Source organism: Miscanthus floridulus, chromosome 19 (genome assembly GCF_019320115.1).
Source record: "Miscanthus floridulus cultivar M001 chromosome 19, ASM1932011v1, whole genome shotgun sequence".
NCBI classification, from domain to species: Eukaryota; Viridiplantae; Streptophyta; class Magnoliopsida; order Poales; family Poaceae; genus Miscanthus; species Miscanthus floridulus.
In genome coordinates this window covers 20,155,845-20,176,086 of record NC_089598.1, presented here as the reverse complement: position 1 = coordinate 20,176,086, position 20,242 = coordinate 20,155,845, and the positions used below count along the sequence as shown (strand labels likewise).

At 48.8% G+C, this 20,242-nt stretch overlaps 1 protein-coding gene and 2 pseudogenes across 8 annotated transcripts; 2 read left to right on the top strand and 1 right to left on the bottom strand.

Annotated features, from left to right (window-relative positions):
• The first annotated feature begins 385 nt into the window (after positions 1-385).
• LOC136525685 (flavanone 3-dioxygenase 2-like) lies at positions 386-1,248 on the top strand (annotated as a pseudogene).
• Positions 1,249-5,796: 4,548 nt separating this feature from the next.
• On the top strand, positions 5,797-8,902 carry LOC136525236 (protein SRG1-like; annotated as a pseudogene).
• LOC136525237 (preprotein translocase subunit SECE1-like) lies at positions 8,264-18,720 on the bottom strand. 8 transcript variants are annotated; one of them, XM_066518232.1, is made up of 5 exons: positions 17,503-18,720; positions 17,170-17,231; positions 15,771-17,073; positions 9,502-9,741; positions 8,264-8,399 (listed from the first exon to the last, which is right to left on the bottom strand). In XM_066518232.1, the coding sequence occupies exon 1, from the start codon at positions 18,649-18,651 to the stop codon at positions 18,103-18,105; it is 549 nt and encodes a 182-aa protein (XP_066374329.1). In that variant the 5' UTR covers positions 18,652-18,720; the 3' UTR covers positions 8,264-8,399; positions 9,502-9,741; positions 15,771-17,073; positions 17,170-17,231; positions 17,503-18,102. The 8 variants fall into 8 exon arrangements, with proteins under 8 accessions (XP_066374329.1, XP_066374330.1, XP_066374325.1 ...); XM_066518233.1 differs by having other exon boundaries at positions 9,502-9,566; positions 9,674-9,741; positions 15,771-18,720; XM_066518228.1 differs by having other exon boundaries at positions 15,771-15,872; positions 15,963-18,720.
• Positions 18,721-20,242: the final 1,522 nt, after the last annotated feature.

Here is a 20,242-nt window from a genome sequence, read left to right as displayed (position 1 = left end):
AAATCCTTCGTGATTTCATGGACTACCGGGTTATACGGGCTTAAGTTTGTTGAATCGTCTGCTCTGACGGATGATTTTCTTACTTAATTTCGTATAATTGGTCGGTTCTGTTACAGGCGCGCAGTCCAGCCGCGCCGAGGTTGGGCCCTTGGCGTTGTTTGACACGACGCCGTCTCGGACCCCACGCGCCACCGTGTCGCCGACGACCCTGGTCGTCCGTGACGTGGCAATACCTCGGCGTCGTGTCAGTCGACGCCGACCCCCATACCTCGGCGTCATGTTCTAAGACGCCTAAAAATGGTCTATTTTCAGAAAACGTTTTGACGTAGGTCTTTTTGTAAAAATTATTTTCAAAAGGGACCAAAATACAAAAATTTCACTCTATATGAATTGGCACGCAGACACCGAAGGCCAATCAAACAAATTCTTTATTAGCCCAAGTGTACGCAGCGCGATCGACACTGGTGCATCAGGCTCAGGGACAGATGGCGCAGGAGGAGGAGCGGCGGGCGCAGTTCTGGGCTTCTGGCCGCCCCGGCCGCCGTCGCTCGCGGGGCTCCTGCACGAGTACGCCCTGGGCAGCGAGCAGGTGGCGAAGCGCGCTCATGGCCATGGGACGGCTGCTTGGGTTCGGCGAGGCGTTCTTCCTCGACCACGTCGGCGAGAACGGCGGCACGTACGCGCGGTTCACCTACTGCCCGCCCTGCCCGCGCCCGGAACTCCAAGCCCCACACCGACAACTCCGTCGTCACCGTGCTCCTCCTCGACCGCGATGTCGGCGGCCTCCAGGTGCTGCTCAGGGACGGCAACGGCGGGCGGTGGGTGGACGTGCCCGTGCTCGCCAGCGACGAGCTACTGGTGGTCGTCGGGGAGGAGATGGAGATCATGAGCAACGCGGTGTTCAGGGCGCCCACGCACCGCGTGGTGACGAGCGGAAGGGAGAGGATGTCGCTCGTGCTCTTCTACCAGCCGGAGCCGCACAAGGACCTGGAGCCCGCGGAGGAGCTGGTGGCCGAGGACAGGCCGGCGATGTACAGGAAGCTCAAGGCCAAGGCCTTCGGCGACGGCTTCTGGGACGCCTTCGCGCTCGGCGAGCGCACCATCGACTTCCTCAACATCAAGGTCGACGACAGGGAGTCAGCTGGGAGCATGCCCGAGGCGGCGGCGGCTTGATCTCCGGCCTCTCAGCGCTAGCTTGCTTGACGCCATGTGAACGAACGATCGACCATGATTGTTCACTGTGTTTGTATTGTATTGTACATCATGAGCGAGCCCGTGGCAGTGTCATCAGCCATGAACGCCACCGTATCTGTCGATCCATGTTTATGCACTTACTGTCGTTCACATGTCCATCAGTAATTCAGTATACGATGTAGATTTGGCGCACTTCTTCACACAATAATCTAGATCACTGGATTTGGCTGGAATCGAGAACTGGTGCGCTGCCGAATGCGCCACACACGTGAGTTAGTAGGCGACGACACCGTAGCGTCATGCTCAGGAGTCTGGATGGACGAGGAATACAGCCGGAATATGGCCGCCGCCGTGGCGCCGTCTGAGGCCGCGTGGCCGATCGCCGGCGGCAGTTCCAATACTACAGTCACGCGCGCCTAACTGAAGTTGTTTGTCCCTGTCGGAAGACGATAAGCTCAAGTTGCTCATCAATCAGAAGGCCAATCGATGGGCGATCATCGAGAGGTTTGTTTTGGCATGGAGCAACCTGACGAAGACCGAAGAGCACGGCCGGGACCCGGGACAGCGATCTGCCAGCTTTGGCCGGTCCGGACTCCAGAGTTCCCCGGACAAGGCGCGGTGGCCTGTCACTTTTTGTGGCAACCTGCTGCTGCTTCCGCTCGGCAACCATGGCGGCCGGGCCGGCCTACGGCGTACGCCGGTACGCGCGGCTGGGTTGAGGGAGCAGGCCAACGGCCCAAGTTTCCCATCACATACGGGTCCGAAGAGGCCCAGTTATTCCAGGCGATCTCACCGGCGTAGATAAGCCCACGTATTTGTTGGGGGGGGGGGGGGGGGGGGGGGGGGGGGGGGGGTTGGGGAATTTCACGGGGGACGGATCCCATGGACACCTGCTGCATGGATTCACATCTCTACGTGCGTTGCAACCGAAAAAACCTAGCAGATATTAATAGCAAACAACGACATATCTATATTATGTGGGTGTTTCGCTCTGCCCCAAACCCCCGGCACAAAATTGGCTAAAAGTTTCATACTATCCAATGTTACTATAGTTAAATATTGAGTTCCGTGGCTTTTTTTGAAAACCCATAAAATATGTAATTCTAATCTCTATTTAAAGTTGGCGAGAAGTTAGCTGCTGACGTGCCAAGAATTGATTTGTACCCTAATGATTGTGGTGAGAGACCACTCTCAATTTTTTACATAACAAACTTCGTCAAGGATCGTAGAGATAGATTTATTTAGACATGATTAGTAAACAAACTACTTATAAGATTTTATTCTTGGTTTCATTAGTTAGACCATTTGCTGATTTTCATAAAAAAAATAAGTTTTGTTTTAATCAAAACTATACCAACAAATTTGATGGCAAAAATCTTTATTTCTTAGAGAAAAACAATAAATAACTCAAAGACCCACCATAACATATTTATATTTGTTTTCATGTTTATAAGTAAATTAAAAAGCCACCGGCCCAAAAGAAAGGGCCAAAAAAAAGAAGCTAAAAAAATCTAAAATGCAAAAAAAGAAGATTGGAAGTGTAGACGGAGGAGGACGGAATAGCGAAACAAAAAAACCAAGAACGTGCACTCATACAGGAGGACCGCGGATGTGCAAACCACTACTACAGGAATGAATTTGCGCAGCGTGGCCAAAACACGCTCCGTGGCGGGCACCTTTTTTGCCCGCCACGGTTAACCGGTGGCCGGCCAGCGAGGCCGGCCACCGGGGCGCCCGCTGCGGGAAATTGGTTTACCGCGGCGGGCCACCTTACTTGCCCGCCGCAGAAAATCGTTATTTACCGCGGCGGGCGGTATGAATAGCCCGCCGCGGTTAATACGGTTTACCATAGCGGGCGCTTTAAACTGCCCGCCGCGGTAAAGACTTGATTTACCGAGGCGGGCGTTTTATGTTGCCCGCCGCGGTAAAGCCTGTACATATACAGCCCTCGGACCCTCCTTCTTCTCCACGGGTCTTCCTCTCTCAAAACTCATGGGGGGGGGGGCTTTGCCCTAAAATTTGAGGAAACTTTTGATTTGAGTTGAAGGGCTTGGATTTGAGGGAGGAGGACATCATAAGAGGTTTATAAAGGCTCTCCCTCTCTCCTTCCATCCTCTCTCTTTATTTCCATCACATAGAGTTCTCTTTAGATCTAGATCTAGATCTAGATCAATTTTAATGGAAAAAATGATGTTATGTATTTCTTTAACTTTAGATTCATCATAGATGCATGCTTCATATTTCACATCGTCATTTCCTCTCTTTTTCATGATTTTGGACGTAAAAATCATCAATTTCTCCTAATTCTTCTTTATTTAATGTTGATTGTGATGGATAATGTTCGCAGATACGATGGATAGATCGGAATGGATGTACCGGATCGATAGAGTGAATGATCCGCGGTACCTCTTTGAATTAAGGAAGTTTATTGCGGCTGGTAAAGCTCACCGTGAGAGACTGAAGCGGATGACAACCATATGTCCATGTTCTCGTTGCAAGAACCTGAAAGCCCACCGAGACAGCGAGGTGCAAACTCATTTGATCATGTATGGTTTCATCGAGGGCTACACAGTCTGGACATTTCACGGCGAAAGAGTTGGTGCGAGTGGCGCTGCATCTGGAGTTACCTCTTCGACGCCGATGACGACAGCACCACCGGTGAATAAAGATCCTTCCGCAGCAGCTGCGCCAGCCGACAGTGACAACAGTTGTCGTGATTACATCACGGTGGATGATGTAATGCAAGACATGCCTGTAGAGATAAGTGGGTAGCCAGCTAGTATTATTATTTCTCATTGTAACCTGTATTTTGTTTCAATGGCGCAGCCAAGGCCTCGAGGGTCACTGGGTTGCATTTATCATCGACCCTCAGGATGGCAGGGCCTGCGTATTTGATTCGTTGAGAATGCCAAACTTAAAAGGGTACAAGGCCTTTGAAGATTGCCTTAGAGTGTAAGTGACTGAACTGTCTTCTCATATGCGTTCTAATGCCCTGCCTAATACTAGTACATTTCATATAGCGCTTATAAAGAGTACGTGAAGGATCCTGAATGCTATGATCGAAGAACAGAGAATTTTAAGGCTAAGCATAAGAACCGCATCAAAATCAGACGCAACTTTCCGGTAAGTATTTGAAAGGTTTAATTGTGCGTTCTGTTCATAAGCGTTCTAATGCCTGTATTCTAATGCTTGTGTATCGATCATGCAGTGTGCCAAACAACCGGTAGGATCACAAACCTGTGGCTTCTACGTCTGTGAGTACCTGAGGGAGTGCAAGCAGTATAGCAGCAGTTGGAGGGTGCTCAAGAATGGATTGAACTGGTGGAGAGACGTGCAGAGCACCCAACACTCCTTCAAGCAGACAAAGGCGGACATATGTAAGTTTGTCTTAGACAAATGCGTGCTTGAAGGGAGCACGTTCTTCAATGAAAACAGCCAGCTAGCGATTTTACCGGAGTACGAGAGGCTGAGGAAATGGCCCACGATGATGCGTCCGCAAGATTACTCCTTAGGGCATGTATAACGACTTTAATATGTAAATGTAATGAATTAACAATGACAAGAACGACTAAGTGAATGTATATATATGTATATTATCTCATGTGTAATGCCTGCATACTTTTTAAGTTTAATTTATGAAATCTGGATGTGATTTGAATTTGAATTTGAATTTGAATTTAATTATATGGCTGCTGTATTTTTTTTAATTCAGGAAAAAATTTACCGAGGCGGGCAAATGATAATGCCCGCCACGGCTAACGAACATAACCGCGGCGGGCTCTGTACTGTGTCCGCCGCGGTAAAATAATTTACCGCGGCGGGCGGTTCAACGTGACCGCCGTGGTAAAAGTATGTTTACCGCAGCGGGCACGTTACATCGCCCGCCGTGGTAAATCGGTTAACCGCGGCGGGCAAAGCCGCCCGCCGCGGTTAAGCCACGATTTACCGTGGCCTCTAGGCCGCGGCGGACGGCTTTGCCCGCCGCGGAAAATCAAAAACGCCCGCCTCCATAAACGTTTGTGTAGTAGTGAACTAGAAAAAAAGCGGCCTACATGGACACGAAGCGGACAAAAAACTAGAATCCAAATAGAGATTAGAGTTAGACGAAAAAAAACTATGCAAGAAATTTTGCCTCTTTGTGATCGTATATACCATTAATTCCAGCGTCTATATTATAGTAGTAACGTTTGGACATATGTATCAATTCGCTAAAGTTGTACTTGATTAAGTAGTTTATAAATCGTTGGACTAATTTACACCGATCTATCAAGTTGTTGTAGGGTAGACGCAATTTAATCTTCTCTGTAAAATGAGGAATAAAATTACTTTCGGGATCCTGTTCTCCGAACGTGGACACGTTCCCGGTTGGCCAAGGACGGGAACAACCCGAGTCCATACTTGGACGTCATCTCTGAGCATGTGCGACGAACACGGCGGCGCCCCGGGGCCCCGCGTCAAAATAATCGCTTGTGTAGCTAGCACTAGACGCATCGCAGAGGAGCAGACGTAGCCAGCAGCGCCACTGATCGGGTCGCAGTCGCAGTCGCAGCGAAGATATTAGTCGTACACCCCTCTGCTCTCAACTTCAGCACTCTCAGTCTCATGGAAAGTGCAGGAGGGGAAGCTCGGCCGGTGCCGCCGCCGCCGGTTGCAAGAGCTCGCCGGCCAGCTGGGCGCCGCGGACGACGTGCCGGCTCGGTACGTCGCGCGCGCAGGCGCAGGCAACGACGACCGCAAGGCCACGGTAACCGCGCCGGTCCCCGCCATCGACCTCGCCCGCCTGTGCCAGCCGGGTGGCGACGGTGATGACGACGAGGCCTCGAAGCTCCGGCTGGCGCTCGAGTCCTGGGGTCTCTTCCTGGTACGCAGTACACGCACACGCACAGAGTCTATCTTGCTAGCTAGTACAAAGTATATACCGTACCATTCGATCTGGAGTATGTATCGTTCGGTGTCCAGGTCACCAACCACGGCATGGAGGCCTCTCTCATGGACGCCCTGATGGACGCGTCGAGGGAGTTCTTCAGGCAGCCGCTCCAGGAGAAGCAGAAGCACAGCAACATGGTCGACGGCAAGCACTTCCAGCTCGAAGGGTACGGGAACGACTGGGTGCCGTCGGAGGACCAGGTTCTGGACTGGACCGACCGCCTTTACCTCAAGATGGAGCCTCAAGAGGACAGGAAACTTGACCTATGGCCCACATGTCTCAGGTAATCTTCCGATGACGATGTTGAGGTCCTGAGCTGTTCTTTGGGTGCTGTGATTACAAAATTAACAGCATACCTCCTCTACTAAATAATACTCGATCCATCTCAAATTATAAGATGTTTGACTTTTTTTTGACATCAAATTTGATCACTCGTTTTATTTAAAAATTTGTGTAAAATATCACTTCTTTTGTCGTGGCTTGGTTTATTAATAAAAGTTCTTCCAGAATGACTTAAATTTGACTCTATTTGCATAAATTTTTTAATAAAACGAGTGATCAAACTTAATGTCAAAAAAAAATCAAACATCTTACAATTTGGGATAGAGGAAGTATTTGGTATGATCCACGAATAAGTGACACCCATGAATAACTGTACTTGCAACATGTGGGTCCTAATGTTGATAGGTGACACCCATGAATAACTGTACCTGCAATCAAAACAAAATTGATATAATCCATTCCTCTCAATCAAATACTACGTGGGGCAATCTTATTCTTAAAAACATGGACCATCTTATCTCATATCGTTTCAAAACCAAATTTGGGGTGGTTAGCGTCCGGATGTACGGATGCTAGCCCCTGTCCGAACGCAGTTGCGACACCTGCACCAGCGTCGCATCGGACGCCCCCGCGCTCGCATCAGATCGAGCTCCAGTGATCGAGTCCGACCGCCCGCAACCCATCCCGCGCCATTGACTTTGTCCAACGCCACCCACGACGTCCCGCACCTTGATCCCATCCTGGCTGTGCCTCGGCGTCATGCTCACTACGCTCCTTCCCCCTTCCCCGCCACGCCGCGCTCCTCCCCCCGCCGCGGTGCCATCCGCTGCTGCGCCCCTGTCCTCCGCCGCGCACTATCTCGACCGCACCCCTTCCCCCATCCTAACGTCTCATCTCTTCTGTAACATTCGTCCGACCGTTGCAACATATGCAATATACTCTTGAAACATATCTATATAATCATTGCAACATTTGGATGAAAACACATGAAACATGCGTCTGAAACGGCTAAACATTTGGAACATACATTTACAACATACGTGTGAAACATGTGGAACATACACTTGAAATATACGTGTGTAGCCATTGTAACTTGTGTAATATTAGATCCATTTGCAACATACAAATGAAACACATGAAACATACAAATGAAACTCGTGAAATATATCGTTGCAAAAAGCTCGTCGATGCGGAGCTCAACGTCGACGCGGAGTTCGAGATAACAGAGTGACGCGGAGGTCGCTGGTGTGAAGCTCATCGGCGAAACAGATCTCAACAGTGGCCGCATGGCTCGTCAATGCGGAGCTCAACATCGACGCGGAGTTCGATACCACAGAGTGACGTGGAGGTCGCTGGTGTGAAGCTCATCGACGAAACAGACCTCAACAGTGGCCGCATCAGGCAGATAGGCACGCCCGCATCAGGCAGATAGGCGCGCCGCCACGGCGAGCGGCGCTAGTTCGGGTGGGAGGCATAGGTGAGGGTGTGTGGCACAGGCAGCTAGCGGCGTGACACACGGGTCGGTCCTGTCTAGAAGGACGGACGCCCCGAGGGTATCATTATTGAAATCAAATACATGCTATGTGGCCCTTTCCTAACTGACTTAACAACAAAATCCCATCGAGCCAGACAAAACTTGTAGCAGAGTGCCTAACGCCACATGCCGTGGTCGCCTTTTCTATGCAGGGATGTTCTGCACGACTTCACCACAAAATGCACAAGAGTGAAGGACTGCCTGCTTCCAGAAATGGCGAAGCTGCTGGAGCTTGACGACGACTATTTCATTGACCAGTTCGGCGGCAAGGCAGACGCTTATGCCAGGTTCAGCTACTATCCTCCATGCACGAGGCCGGATCTCGTCTTCGGTCTGAAGCCTCACTCTGATGGTTCATTCGTCACGCTTCTCATGGTAGACAACAGCGTTGGTGGACTTCAGGTTCTCCAAGATGGAGTCTGGTATGACGTGCCGACCAGGCCTCACACCCTGCTCATCAATCTAGGAGACCAAATAGAGGTAATGAACTATCATTAGAATCTTTAATTTTATGATTGCAAATGGGAAATTAAAAGCTTGGCTAATCTGGTTATGCTTACTATAAATGCAAGACTGACAATTGTTATCTTTTTTCTCTCTAAATTGTGCATTTCTTTTCACACAGATAATGAGCAATGGGATCTTCAAGAGCCCAGTGCATCGGGTAGTAACAAATGCTGAAAAAGAGCGGTTATCAGTGTCTCTGTTTTATTCTATAGATCCTGAAAGAGAAATCCGACCCGCGGATAAACTGATAGATGAGAACCATCCAGCACTCTACAAGAAGGTGAAAATCAAAGAATATATTGCTGGGCTCTATGAACACGTCGCTCAAGGGGAAATGGTCATCGAGACTGCAAAGATATAGATGTGATTCTATGTAATGAATAAGGGACCTGATTGAAACCTTGCAATCCCAAATATTAAATTTATTTTTTTAAAGAAAATAAAGTGTGTATAGTCTAGACACCTTCTGCTAGCTCCACTCCAAATGGGTCTAAATGTCTGTCTAAAAGAGAAAAGCTAAAGTACATGAGAACTAGATAGAACATAGGTATTGTACTATGTGATTTTGTTCTATAAATTTTGTCAAATTTAGAAACTTTAACTTATTAGGACAAACTCTCTCTTCTTTTTAAAACGGAGAGAGTAAAGTTTAACTACCCAAGAGAACACATTAGTTAACTCTATATAAAATTATAGGAGGAGCGTTCAATTTCGGAGGTCTGGGATCAGGATCGCTTGCCTGGCCAGGCATTGCGTGGGAGGTAGTGATCCAAACAGGCCCTGCTCTTTCTGCTTAAGCTCGTGCTCTCTCTTGCTTGGTTGTTGTTCAGTTTCTTTATGTTCTCTTCTCCCTCTTCTGTTTGTTGTACAGTTGCTTGTATAGTGGTTCTTTTTCTTAATAAAATCTTACAGTGGGGCTTCGCTTGCTGTATTTACGGTTAAACAAAACTGTATTTATCTACGACTAGGCGCCAAAATAGACTATCTGAACACTAACTTTACTACCAAACTTTCAGTTCAATGGAAAACAAATGTATAGATTGCAAAAACATCTCACCTGCAGCAAGGGTTGCCACACCATGGTTACAGGAACCAAGTGATTTACAATTCCTCTCTCCACAGCTGATGCCTCAGCAAGGAAAATTTTAAATTCCCAACTTTGTGTGATGTCCCAAAAATTGATCATTTGCACTTCACTGCAAGTGCACCCTAGTTTGAAGGGCTCTCACCTTCAGTCTTCTTAGGCATGGCAATCCCACTGACATCAGGCCTTGATGGAACAACAAATCAACAATACCTGAGATAACAGAAGCAAATAAGATGGTTATCTGTAGCTGTAAGCCCTGCTTCCCAGGCACATTTAGTGTATTTAAGTTTTTAGTTAATCTATGTCATTAAGTCCTTGGGTAGCTCAAGAGGTGTGCGGGTACCCAGGCAGTTTTCCTGTCTAGTAAAAGCTCTAGTGAGCTGTATGTAATCAATGCAGTTCTTATCCTATATATATATATTGCAATGCAGTCACTTGGGTTACTAAGCCCTGGCTGATTAGTTTCTCTGTTCCCTCCAACAATTGGTATCAGAGAGTAGGTTAGACACCTTCTCACCTTCTCATCTTCTTCATGACGTCAACCTCCTTTGAGCGCCGGGCTAGGAAGTCCAAGGAAGCCACTGAGGGCGAGCTGGGCGACTCCTCTGGCAGGGCTGCGCGCCTGAAGGCAGCAGAGGAGGCGGCGGCGCTGGCTGTCAAGGCGGCACAGCAGGCTGCAGCAGCCGCGGAGGCGGCGGCCAGGACAGCGCAGGAGCTGCGGGCGGAGATAGCAGCAGAGAAGGGAGATGAGGAGGAGGAGGAGGAAGAAGAAGAGGAGGACCGGAGGAACCGGCGGCCGCGGACTCCGCCGCGGGACAGGCGCCGTTCGCAGTCACCACTGCGTGACCGAAGGCGTCGTGGCGGCGGTCGCTATGAGTCGCCGCATGGCAGGGTGGTCTACCGCGATTCCGGCAGCGGCACATCATGGCCAATGCTGGACAAGACCAATTATTATGAGTGGAGCCAGACGATGAAGCTCAGGATGCAGGCGCGCGACCTCTGGGAAGCTGTCGAAGGAGGCCCAGTGCAGTTTCGCGACGACAGGCGAGCTCTGGAGGTGATCGTCGCTGCTGTGCCCAAGGAGTTGGGGCTCCCGCTCCTCGACAAGGCGACGGCAAAAGAGGCATGGGATGCCATCGCTGCGACTCGTATCGGTGTGGACAGGGTCCGCCGAGCGACGTTGCAGCGACTGCGTCGGGAGTGGGAGAACATTGACGTCAAGCCTGGCGAGCCGGTGGAGGATTTTGCCCTGCGGCTGTCAACTCTGCACCAGCAGCTGGTGCTTCATGGAGACAGGGACATCGATGAGGCGCGTGTCGTGGAAAAGTTTCTGCGCACGGTGCCGACAAAGTACGCGCAGATCGTCGTCGCCATTGAGCAGTTCCTCGACTTCGAAGCGCTCACGCTTGAAGAGGTGACAGGAAGGCTCAAGGCGGTGGATGACCGTGAAGCGCAAGCTGTGACAGAGCCGGTGTCCATCAACGGCAAGCTGCTGTACACTGAGGAGCAGTGGCGTGCGCGTTTAAGGAAGGAGAAGAAAGGCGCAGAAGAAGCTGGCGTTTCTGGTTTCAAGAACCAGCGCGGCGGTGGCGGAGGACGCAGCCGCGGAGGTGGACGCGGACGGGGCAGAGGTGCTGGCCGTGGCGGCGGACGTGGAGAAGGAAATGGCGCCGGCCGTGTTGGCCCCAACACGTGCCTCAACTGCCATCAGGAAGGGCATTGGGCGCGTGAATGTCCCCAGCCGCGCCGTGATGGAACAGAGCGCGGCGGCGGGGGAGGAAATCATGGTGGACGCGGTGGCGGAAACCGTGGAGGAGGCTGTGGCGGTGGTAACCAAGCTGGGCAGCAAGGAGGACATGAAGGGCGTGCCCAGTTTGCTGAGTGTGAGGAAGATGCAGCTCTGTTTCTGTCTCACGGCTTCATTGAGATGGAACAGAGCACGCCGGAGCTCAACTATACAGCGCAGCGCGTTGAGTTTTTTGAGCCACGTGCGCGTGCTTATCTGGGAGCAGATGATGAAGAGATGGCTGGCGGCTGGTACCTTGATTCAGGCGCAACACACCACATGACTGGGCAGCGTGACCTGTTTTCAGATCTGAACACGGACGTTCGAGGCACGGTTCGGTTCGGGGACGCGTCCAAGGTGGAAATCAAGGGCGTTGGCTCAATTGTTTTTGAAGCAAAGACTGGTGAGCATCGTGTTCTTCATGGAGTTTATTTCATTCCGGCGTTGAAGAACTCGATCATGAGCCTCGGTCAACTTGATGAAAATGGCTCAAAGGTGGTGATTGATGATGGAGTACTGCGGATTTGGGAACGCAGCAGCGGTCGCCTACTGGCCAAGGTGAGGCGTGGCGCGAACCGGCTGTATGTACTGCATATGAAGACAGCACAGCCAGTGTGTCTTGCTGCGCGCAGGGATGAGGAGGCATGGAAATGGCATGAGCGTTTTGGGCATCTGAATTTTGAGGCCCTGCGGAGGCTTGGCAAGGAGGAAATGGCAAGAGGGATGCCAAAGATCGATCATGTTGAGCAAGTGTGTGACACTTGTGTCACCACCAAACAGAGGCGATCATTTCCTGCTGCAGCAACATATCGTGCTCAGGATCACCTTGAATTGGTGCATGGTGATCTCTGTGGGCCAGTTACACCAGCAACTTCGGCAGGTAATCGCTATATTCTGCTGCTTGTAGATGATGCCACACGATTCATGTGGGCAGTGCTGCTGTCATCTAAGGATGCTGCAGCAGATGCTATCAAGAAGGTGAAGGCTGCTGCAGAGGTGGAGAGTGGGCGTAAACTGAAAGTTCTGCGCACAGATAATGGAGGAGAGTTTACTGTTGCAGAATTTGCTGCTTATTGTGCCAATGAAGGAGTCAAAAGGCATTACAGTGCTCCTCATTCACCACAGCAGAATGGCGTGGTGGAGCGTAGAAATCAAACCGTGGTGGCCATGGCACGTGCCTTACTCAAGCAGCGCCAGATGCCAGCCAAGTTTTGGGGGGAGGCAGTGATGACTGCTGTGCATATTCTGAATCGGTCACCAACCAAGGCTCTAGGTGATGTCACTCCCTATGAAGCATGGCATGGCCGAGCACCCACTGTTGGCCATCTGAAGGTGTTTGGTTGCATGGCATATACTCGCCGTTTGTCTCAGCTCAGGAAACTTGATGATCGTGGTGAAGCTGGAGTATTTATTGGCTATGCTGAAGGAGCCAAAGCCTATCGAGTTTTTGATCCAGCATCTCAGCGTGTACGTGTCAGCCGAGATGTGGTTTTTGATGAAGGAAGAGGTTGGGATTGGACATCACCAGCAGCAGGTACGTCTGGTAGTGATTTTGTGGTGGAATTTCCTTGGGAGGAAGAAGTCCCTGGAGCTGGAGGTTCAGTGCAGTCACACTCATCTCCTCAGCCCCATTCGGCCTCACCTGAAGTTTTCCCAGCAGCAGAATCGGTGTTTGAGGCAGGAGAAGAGGTGTCTGAGACATCCAGAACGCCTTCACCACCACCAGCTCCAGCCAGCCCACAAGTGGAGCACGTGACTCCCTTGGAAGATGATGAGGAACGGCTGGACACTTATCACAACGACGAGCAGCTGCGCTATCGTACCATAGATGGCATTTTGGGCGGGGAACAGGAAGTTCCGCCGCCGGCGCAGCGCTTGTTCGCAGAGCTCCACCTCACCCACTCTGGGGAACCCATTTCTTATGCAGAGGCAAAGGATGATCCTGCATGGCAGGCAGCAATGAAAGAAGAGCTGCGCGCTGTTGAGCGAAATGGCACCTGGGAGCTTGTGTCTCCCCGAGCTGGCCATCGGCCAATTTCTCTAAAATGGGTCTACAAACTGAAGAAAGATGAGAAAGGAGATGTGATCAAGCACAAAGCTCGACTTGTTGCTCGTGGGTTTGTGCAGCAAGAGGGTGTTGATTATGAGGATGTGTTCGCTCCTGTTGCGCGCATAGAATCAGTGAGACTGTTGCTTGCTCTAGCTGCCCAGGAAGGATGGACTGTTCATCATATGGATGTCAAGTCAGCTTTTCTAAATGGAGAGCTCAAGGAAGAAGTATATGTCCAGCAGCCACCTGGTTTTGCTATTCCTGGGAAAGAAAGCAAGGTATATCGCCTGCACAAAGCTTTGTATGGGCTGAAGCAGGCACCCAGGGCGTGGAACGCTAAGTTGGACTCTACTCTGAAGGAAATGGGGTTCAAACAGAGCAAACATGAAGCAGCAATTTACAGGAAAGGTTCAGAGGGCTCAGTGTTGCTGGTTGGGGTCTATGTTGACGATCTGATCATCACTGGAGCAGTCAAAGATGAAGTAAAGGCTTTCAAGGAAAGGATGAAATCCACCTTTGAGATGAGTGACTTGGGTTTGCTCAGTTTCTACCTTGGTATTGAAGTACAGCAAGGCAAGAATGGGATCACCATGAGGCAGACTCACTATGCCAAGAAAATCCTAGAACTGGGAGGCATGTCTGATTGCAATCCAGCAGCTACACCAATGGAAGAGCGCCTGAAGCTCAGCAAGCATAGCACTGCCAAGGAGGTGGATCCAACTCAGTATAGGAGGCTGGTTGGAAGCTTAAGATACCTGGTTCATACCAGGCCTGATTTGGCTTTCTCAGTGGGCTATGTGAGCAGATTTTTGGAGAAACCGACCACTGAGCACCAGCAAGCAGTCAAGAGGGTGCTGAGGTACTTGGCTGGAACATTGGACTATGGTCTGCAGTTCAAAAGAGCCCCAAATTCTGCTAGGTTTGTGGGCTACTGTGATTCAGACCTAGCCGGTGATATTGACTCCAGCAAAAGCACAACAGGTTGTCTGTTCTTCTTTGGCAACAGCTTGGTCAGCTGGCAATCTATCAAGCAGAGGGTGGTGGCTTTGTCTAGTTGTGAGGCTGAATATATGGCTATGACTTCAGCAGCAACACAAGCCCTGTGGCTGTCAAGATTGTTGGCTGATTTGTTGGGAAGAAAGGTGGAGACTGTGGAACTGAGGGTTGACAACAAGTCTGCAATTGCACTTGCTAAGAACCCTGTCTTCCATGACAGGAGCAAACATATCAGAGTTAAGCAACATTTTATCAGGGATTGTATTGAAGAAGGCAGCATCAGGACTGAGTACATCCCTACAGCTGATCAATTGGCAGACATTCTCACTAAGGCTTTGGGCAAGGCCAAGCTTGAAGATATGAGAAGCAGAATTGGCATCGAGCAGATCAAGAAGGGTTGAAGCAGGTCTTAGGGGGAGAACTGTAGCTGTAAGCCCTGCTTCCCAGGCACATTTAGTGTATTTAAGTTTTTAGTTAATCTATGTCATTAAGTCCTTGGGTAGCTCAAGAGGTGTGCGGGTACCCAGGCAGTTTTCCTGTCTAGTAAAAGCTCTAGTGAGCTGTATGTAATCAATGCAGTTCTTATCCTATATATATATATTGCAATGCAGTCACTTGGGTTACTAAGCCCTGGCTGATTAGTTTCTCTGTTCCCTCCAACATTATCAACCAACTGTTTTTTTTTTTCAGCGCTGATACTGTAAGAAAACACACGCAGATCATTGCAGCTGGGACACTGGTTGCTGCCCTTTCAGCACAAGCAGGGGCTGATCCGCCACACGCTCTTTAGTGTTCAGGCCTACACACACAAACAATATAAATAAATTGAGTTACTGTGTACTTGAGACTCTTAATCCACTCAAGTACAAGCGGAGATCATGCCCAGTGGGCACTCACCCTCAGCCCCATCAGGTGTAGCCATTGTCTCCTTGATATCGTCAATTTTTTGTTACACAGAATCATATATCCATCCACAGAAGGTATGGAGATCCCAGATTGCACTTCTATGCAAGCACCTGATACTGGATGTCACCTTCCTACTGTATTGAATAACCCAGCAAGAAACAATTCCAAAAGAACCATTCCCACAGTGCAGTTATTTTAACTTGTTCCAGTAGAAACTTTGTTTCCACCATTAATGGAACAATTGAGCAGAAAAATGTTTCCCTATTCAATCACTATAATCATCTTTTATACCCAGCCGTGTATAGCAAAGATGCTAAATTTTGTTAAACACAGGGGAATCTAAATCTACAACAGACTCATCAGATTGATTGATGGTATGGTACCCTAATCTGTAAACTAGAGGTGCTATTAGCATTATAAATCTAGGAAAAGAATTAAAAACTATACTAGCAAAAGATATGGAAATGAAATGCGCAGATCAAATACGATGCAAAGCCTTACCACTTATGGCCTCGCCTCCTTGGCAACGATGCTGCTAGCTGTTCTGTATCTCCATTATCAACTCTCAGACCATCCACACACTGCTGGGAGTGTAGCCCATTCCTACGGACACAGATTAGCTGCTCTCAATGAGGACTGGCAGAAGAGCCGTCACCGAAGAACCGCTTCACTACCCCAACGACTGACTTATACCTGAAACAAATCCCCTCTAGGGTTGCTGGAATGGACCTGCAGCCATGGAAGGGAGGAAGCAAGATGCGGTAGCTATCCGGGTATGGGGCCACCTTGGTCCCCTCCGGCATTGCAATACCAAGGCACCGGATCCGGCGGCGGCGCCATAATAGACCCAGGTACCGTCTTCATGATTGTTCACGTCTGGACTCGTGGCCTTTGAATAAATTCCCCCCTGATTTATCCTTCATCCCTCTCCTCTAGGCTACTGTAGCTCTGTCAGCTCCTGTCCCCAGCATCCTCTCTCTCCGCCAGGTGTCATCCATCCAGAGTGCACAGCCCATGGATCTGGACGGCTTCTGAAACAACCACCATGGCAAAATGCCCCAGATTGCTTCATCCCTATGCAGGGATGTTCTGCACGAGTTCACCACAAAATGCACTAGAGTACAGGGCTGTCTGCTTCCAGAAATGGCGAAGCTGCTGGAGCTTGACGACGACTACTTCATTAACAATTCGGCAACAAGGCTAACACTACGCCAGGTTCAACTCTACCCTCCATGCTCGAGGCTGGATCTTGTCTTCAGTCTGAAGCCTCACTTCAATGGCACATTCGCTTCGCTTCTCATGGTAGACAACAGCATTAGTAAACTTCCGGTTTTCCGAGATAGAGTCTGGTATGACGTGCTGACCAGGCCTCACACCTTGCTCATCAATCTAGGAGACCAAATAGAGGTAATGAATGATCATTCGTAAGTGCTTATTATGAGTGCAAGACAGACAATTGTAATCTCTTTTTGAATTGTGCATTTCTTTTTTACACAGATAATGAACAATGGGATCTTCTAGAGACCAGTGCATCAGGTTGTAACAAATGCTGAGAAAGAGAGGTTATCAGTGTTCAGTGGTTATGTTTTATTCTATAGATCCTGAAAGAGAAATCCATCCAGCGGGTAACATAAATCTGAGAAAGAGAGGTTATCAGTGGCTCGTTCATATGCTGAGAAAGACTTAACAAATGCTGGTTGGGATGTCATGCCCTTCCAGTCCACCTGTAGACCGCATCACATCCCTTTATATTTATGAGGTTATAGAACGGTTCCAAAATCTCTCGTAACATAAATCTTCCTAACTGAAATTAGAACCATGAATTTTCAATTAGCATTCTCACCTGGAACTGTCAAGGGCTATTTTCATGAAAACTAGAGATATCAAGTTGCAACATTACATGCTGCTGCATCCAGCCACCTCACAACAATGGCTATAAATTTCTTCCTGGTAGAAGTGCATCTACAATTGTATACATATATATCATTCAAGCAAATAATTAAATTTAACCCCATAATCTCGTAACCAAAGCAACACAAAAAGGTCCTAATATAGATTCTTGTTTCCTCCATGACTATACATTCATCCAAGGAAAAACAAATGCAAGACTAATAGAGTAGGCTACTTAAATGGTGGGGAGAGAGTTAATACAGAAACAGCAAACATTTGTCAAACCCAACAAAACAAAGCATTAGGCTAATGTCATAAGCTGATAATCCCATCCGTAACTCACCAGTTCGATCAAGGTTGAGTTAGAATCCTCTTGGAAACCCCTGTACTTCAGATTGTACAATTTATTAAGAGGGACTCCACATAACCTAGATAGCAGGAAGTGCCCGTCCCTTTTGATTGTATATAAGTATCAATTCCCCTATCTATCAGTTACTTCACCAGGGTGAAATGAAGTCACTAGGGGATCAGGCAGTGAACATAATTCAGTTAGTCCAAACTACTACTGTGCTAGTGAATCAGAACAGCATAAAATTAACCATATGCTTTTTAATCTGCAGAAATTCTTTTCAGCCAATTGCTTGAACATAAGTGAAAATTGAGCCCTTATTTTATAAGAGTTGAGCATTAACTAGTAGTAATCTGGGAGCCTATATTCTCACCACTATATAGAAACTCAAGTTAGGTTTCTTTTTTTGAGTCACCATTTACCAACAAGATGGCATTCACATATTAGTAACACTACCAATTTCGCAAGACTCGTCATCTTTTCCTTCGGCAATTGAAAAATGGACATAATTCCAAACTTCGACACTTGATCTATCACCCTAGCCCTGAGTGCAAGAAAACAATAGTTACAGAGTACACGAAGCATGCGGCGTCGTCAGCCGGAGAATAAGTCCTGAAGTCCGCGTCCGGCGAAGACGGTGTCGGAGAGCTCGGCGAGGAGCGCGTTGACGGACAGCAGCGCGACAGTGGAGCCCGCGATGACCCCAAGCACCACGCCGGTGGTGCCCACCACCTTCCCGGGCGCCGGCCACTCGATCTGGGTCATCTCCTGCGCCACGCCGGCCCACCACCCCCCGCCCCCCGAGGCGGCCTCCGCCTCCTTCCGCGCCCTTAGCACCTCCTTCAGCTCCGCCGCCACCAACTCCGGGCTCTTCTCCCCGGGCGATGCTCCCCCCACCTCCGTTCCCTTCTCCGCTCCTCCTTCCTCCAGCGCGGACGGTGCGGGCTCTTGATGTTGTTCCTGCCCCTTGCTGCTAGCAGTGTCCTTGGAGGCGGCGGCAAGGCGGTGGTTGCGGCAGTCGGGAAGGGAGTGGGAAACTGAGAGCGTGGGCTGCAGGAAGGTAGCAGAGCGAGGAGGGCGCGCGGTGCGGGGAGAAGGGGCTGGAGTGAGGCGGAGGAATGCGGTGGTCGGCGTTGTCGCCATGGCTTCAGCGGCTCGATACGAGGCGGCCCTCGCTGTGGCAGAGGGATAGTGGCGTTTGGATAAGTAGCAAGGTAGTTAGCCCTTTTTTTTTCTCTCATTTTTCTATGGCCTATTATGGGCTATTCCATCTTTTGCTTTAGATTATCTATGAAAGCTGATTTTCTAATTAAAAATGTTTGTCTGTGATTCTCTGAGCTAAACTCTCTGACAACAGGGATTATACGTTAGAGTGAACAAGGAGAACCTACTTTTTCAGCTCCAGGCCCTGGTTCATTTCAAATATTCATTTTATAGAAGTAGCATAGAGTCACTTTCAGTAAAAAAAAAAAAAGTTTGACTATGCTCCTCCAGGCTGTACATTTATCGACATGATCATCATACAGATTCATGTAAAGGGCCTGATTGGTTCGCTTCCAAATTTCGTCGTGTCAAGATTTGGTAAGTCATGATTTTGGCTAGTATTTGGTTTGCTACCAAAACCTGCAAAACTCTCATATTTGGCTTGCCAAATCATGTGAAGTTCCTGCATTTTAAACGAACTCTCATATCTCATGGTTGTGCAGACTAAATCAAGGTAGTCTTTGGTTTCCTTTTGGTGACCTCTAATATTCCTTAATTAAACCATTGTCCAAGTTTTTCACAATTATTTAGTTTCATTATCCTTTTATTTATTTAAATCTTAGATTATCTAGTATGTCCTCTTGCGTATATGTATTATATTTTCTCCCTAAAATATCGCCATATTCACCACAATGTTATTGATGCCCTTACTGTCTCAAGCAACCACTGGTCAGTCCTATCCTAATGCCAATATATTTTGGTGCCTCAAGTCTTTTAAACAAACTGTACAAACATCACTGCCGCCAGTGAGTTATTAATATTAGGCATGTACCCGGGGGCGGATCCAATGGTGGGGTCTGTGTGTGTGGGGGGGGGGGGGTGGTCGAGCCCCCTACCCATACCAGAGCAGTGAAACCCTCTGTGGAGCATCTATGGAGCACCCATGAAATTTTAGGCAAAGTTCTATAGTGTAGGGGGGCTGACACTTAAGATCGAGTAGCAGTATTGTTCAGCCCCCCCCCTGAAATATTTCCTGGATCCGCCGCTGCATGTACCTATGTCAATGAAAGGATCAGTTGATGACTAGAGAACGATAAATAGTCTATTAAAAAAATCGACAAGGCACAGTCACAACTAGACACAATAGTTAGCAACAAAAGTGAGCCCTATTAAGAACTACTTGCACCTTCTAAGCAAGCCAGCAAGAGCAAGCCCTACACAAGTCTAGTAGCCAGACTACAACTAGCAAGCAACTAGAACAACTAACAAAGGCTAAGCTCAAGCACACTTTACACTCTAACACGGATCTAGTGAGGAAGATAAACTACAAGTTATCACTAGAAAATGCAAAAACTTGAATTAAGCAGCTACTCGATTACTCTAACAACTACACAAGCAAAGAGCAAGCGTAGAGTTCCAAACCATAAGGGAGAAAAGATAACACAAGAATTTTTTTTCTCCTGACGGTTGCTTGTCGGTAACCTATGTCCCCGTTGTGGTGTGTCTAAGGATCACCACTCCTCTACTAAGT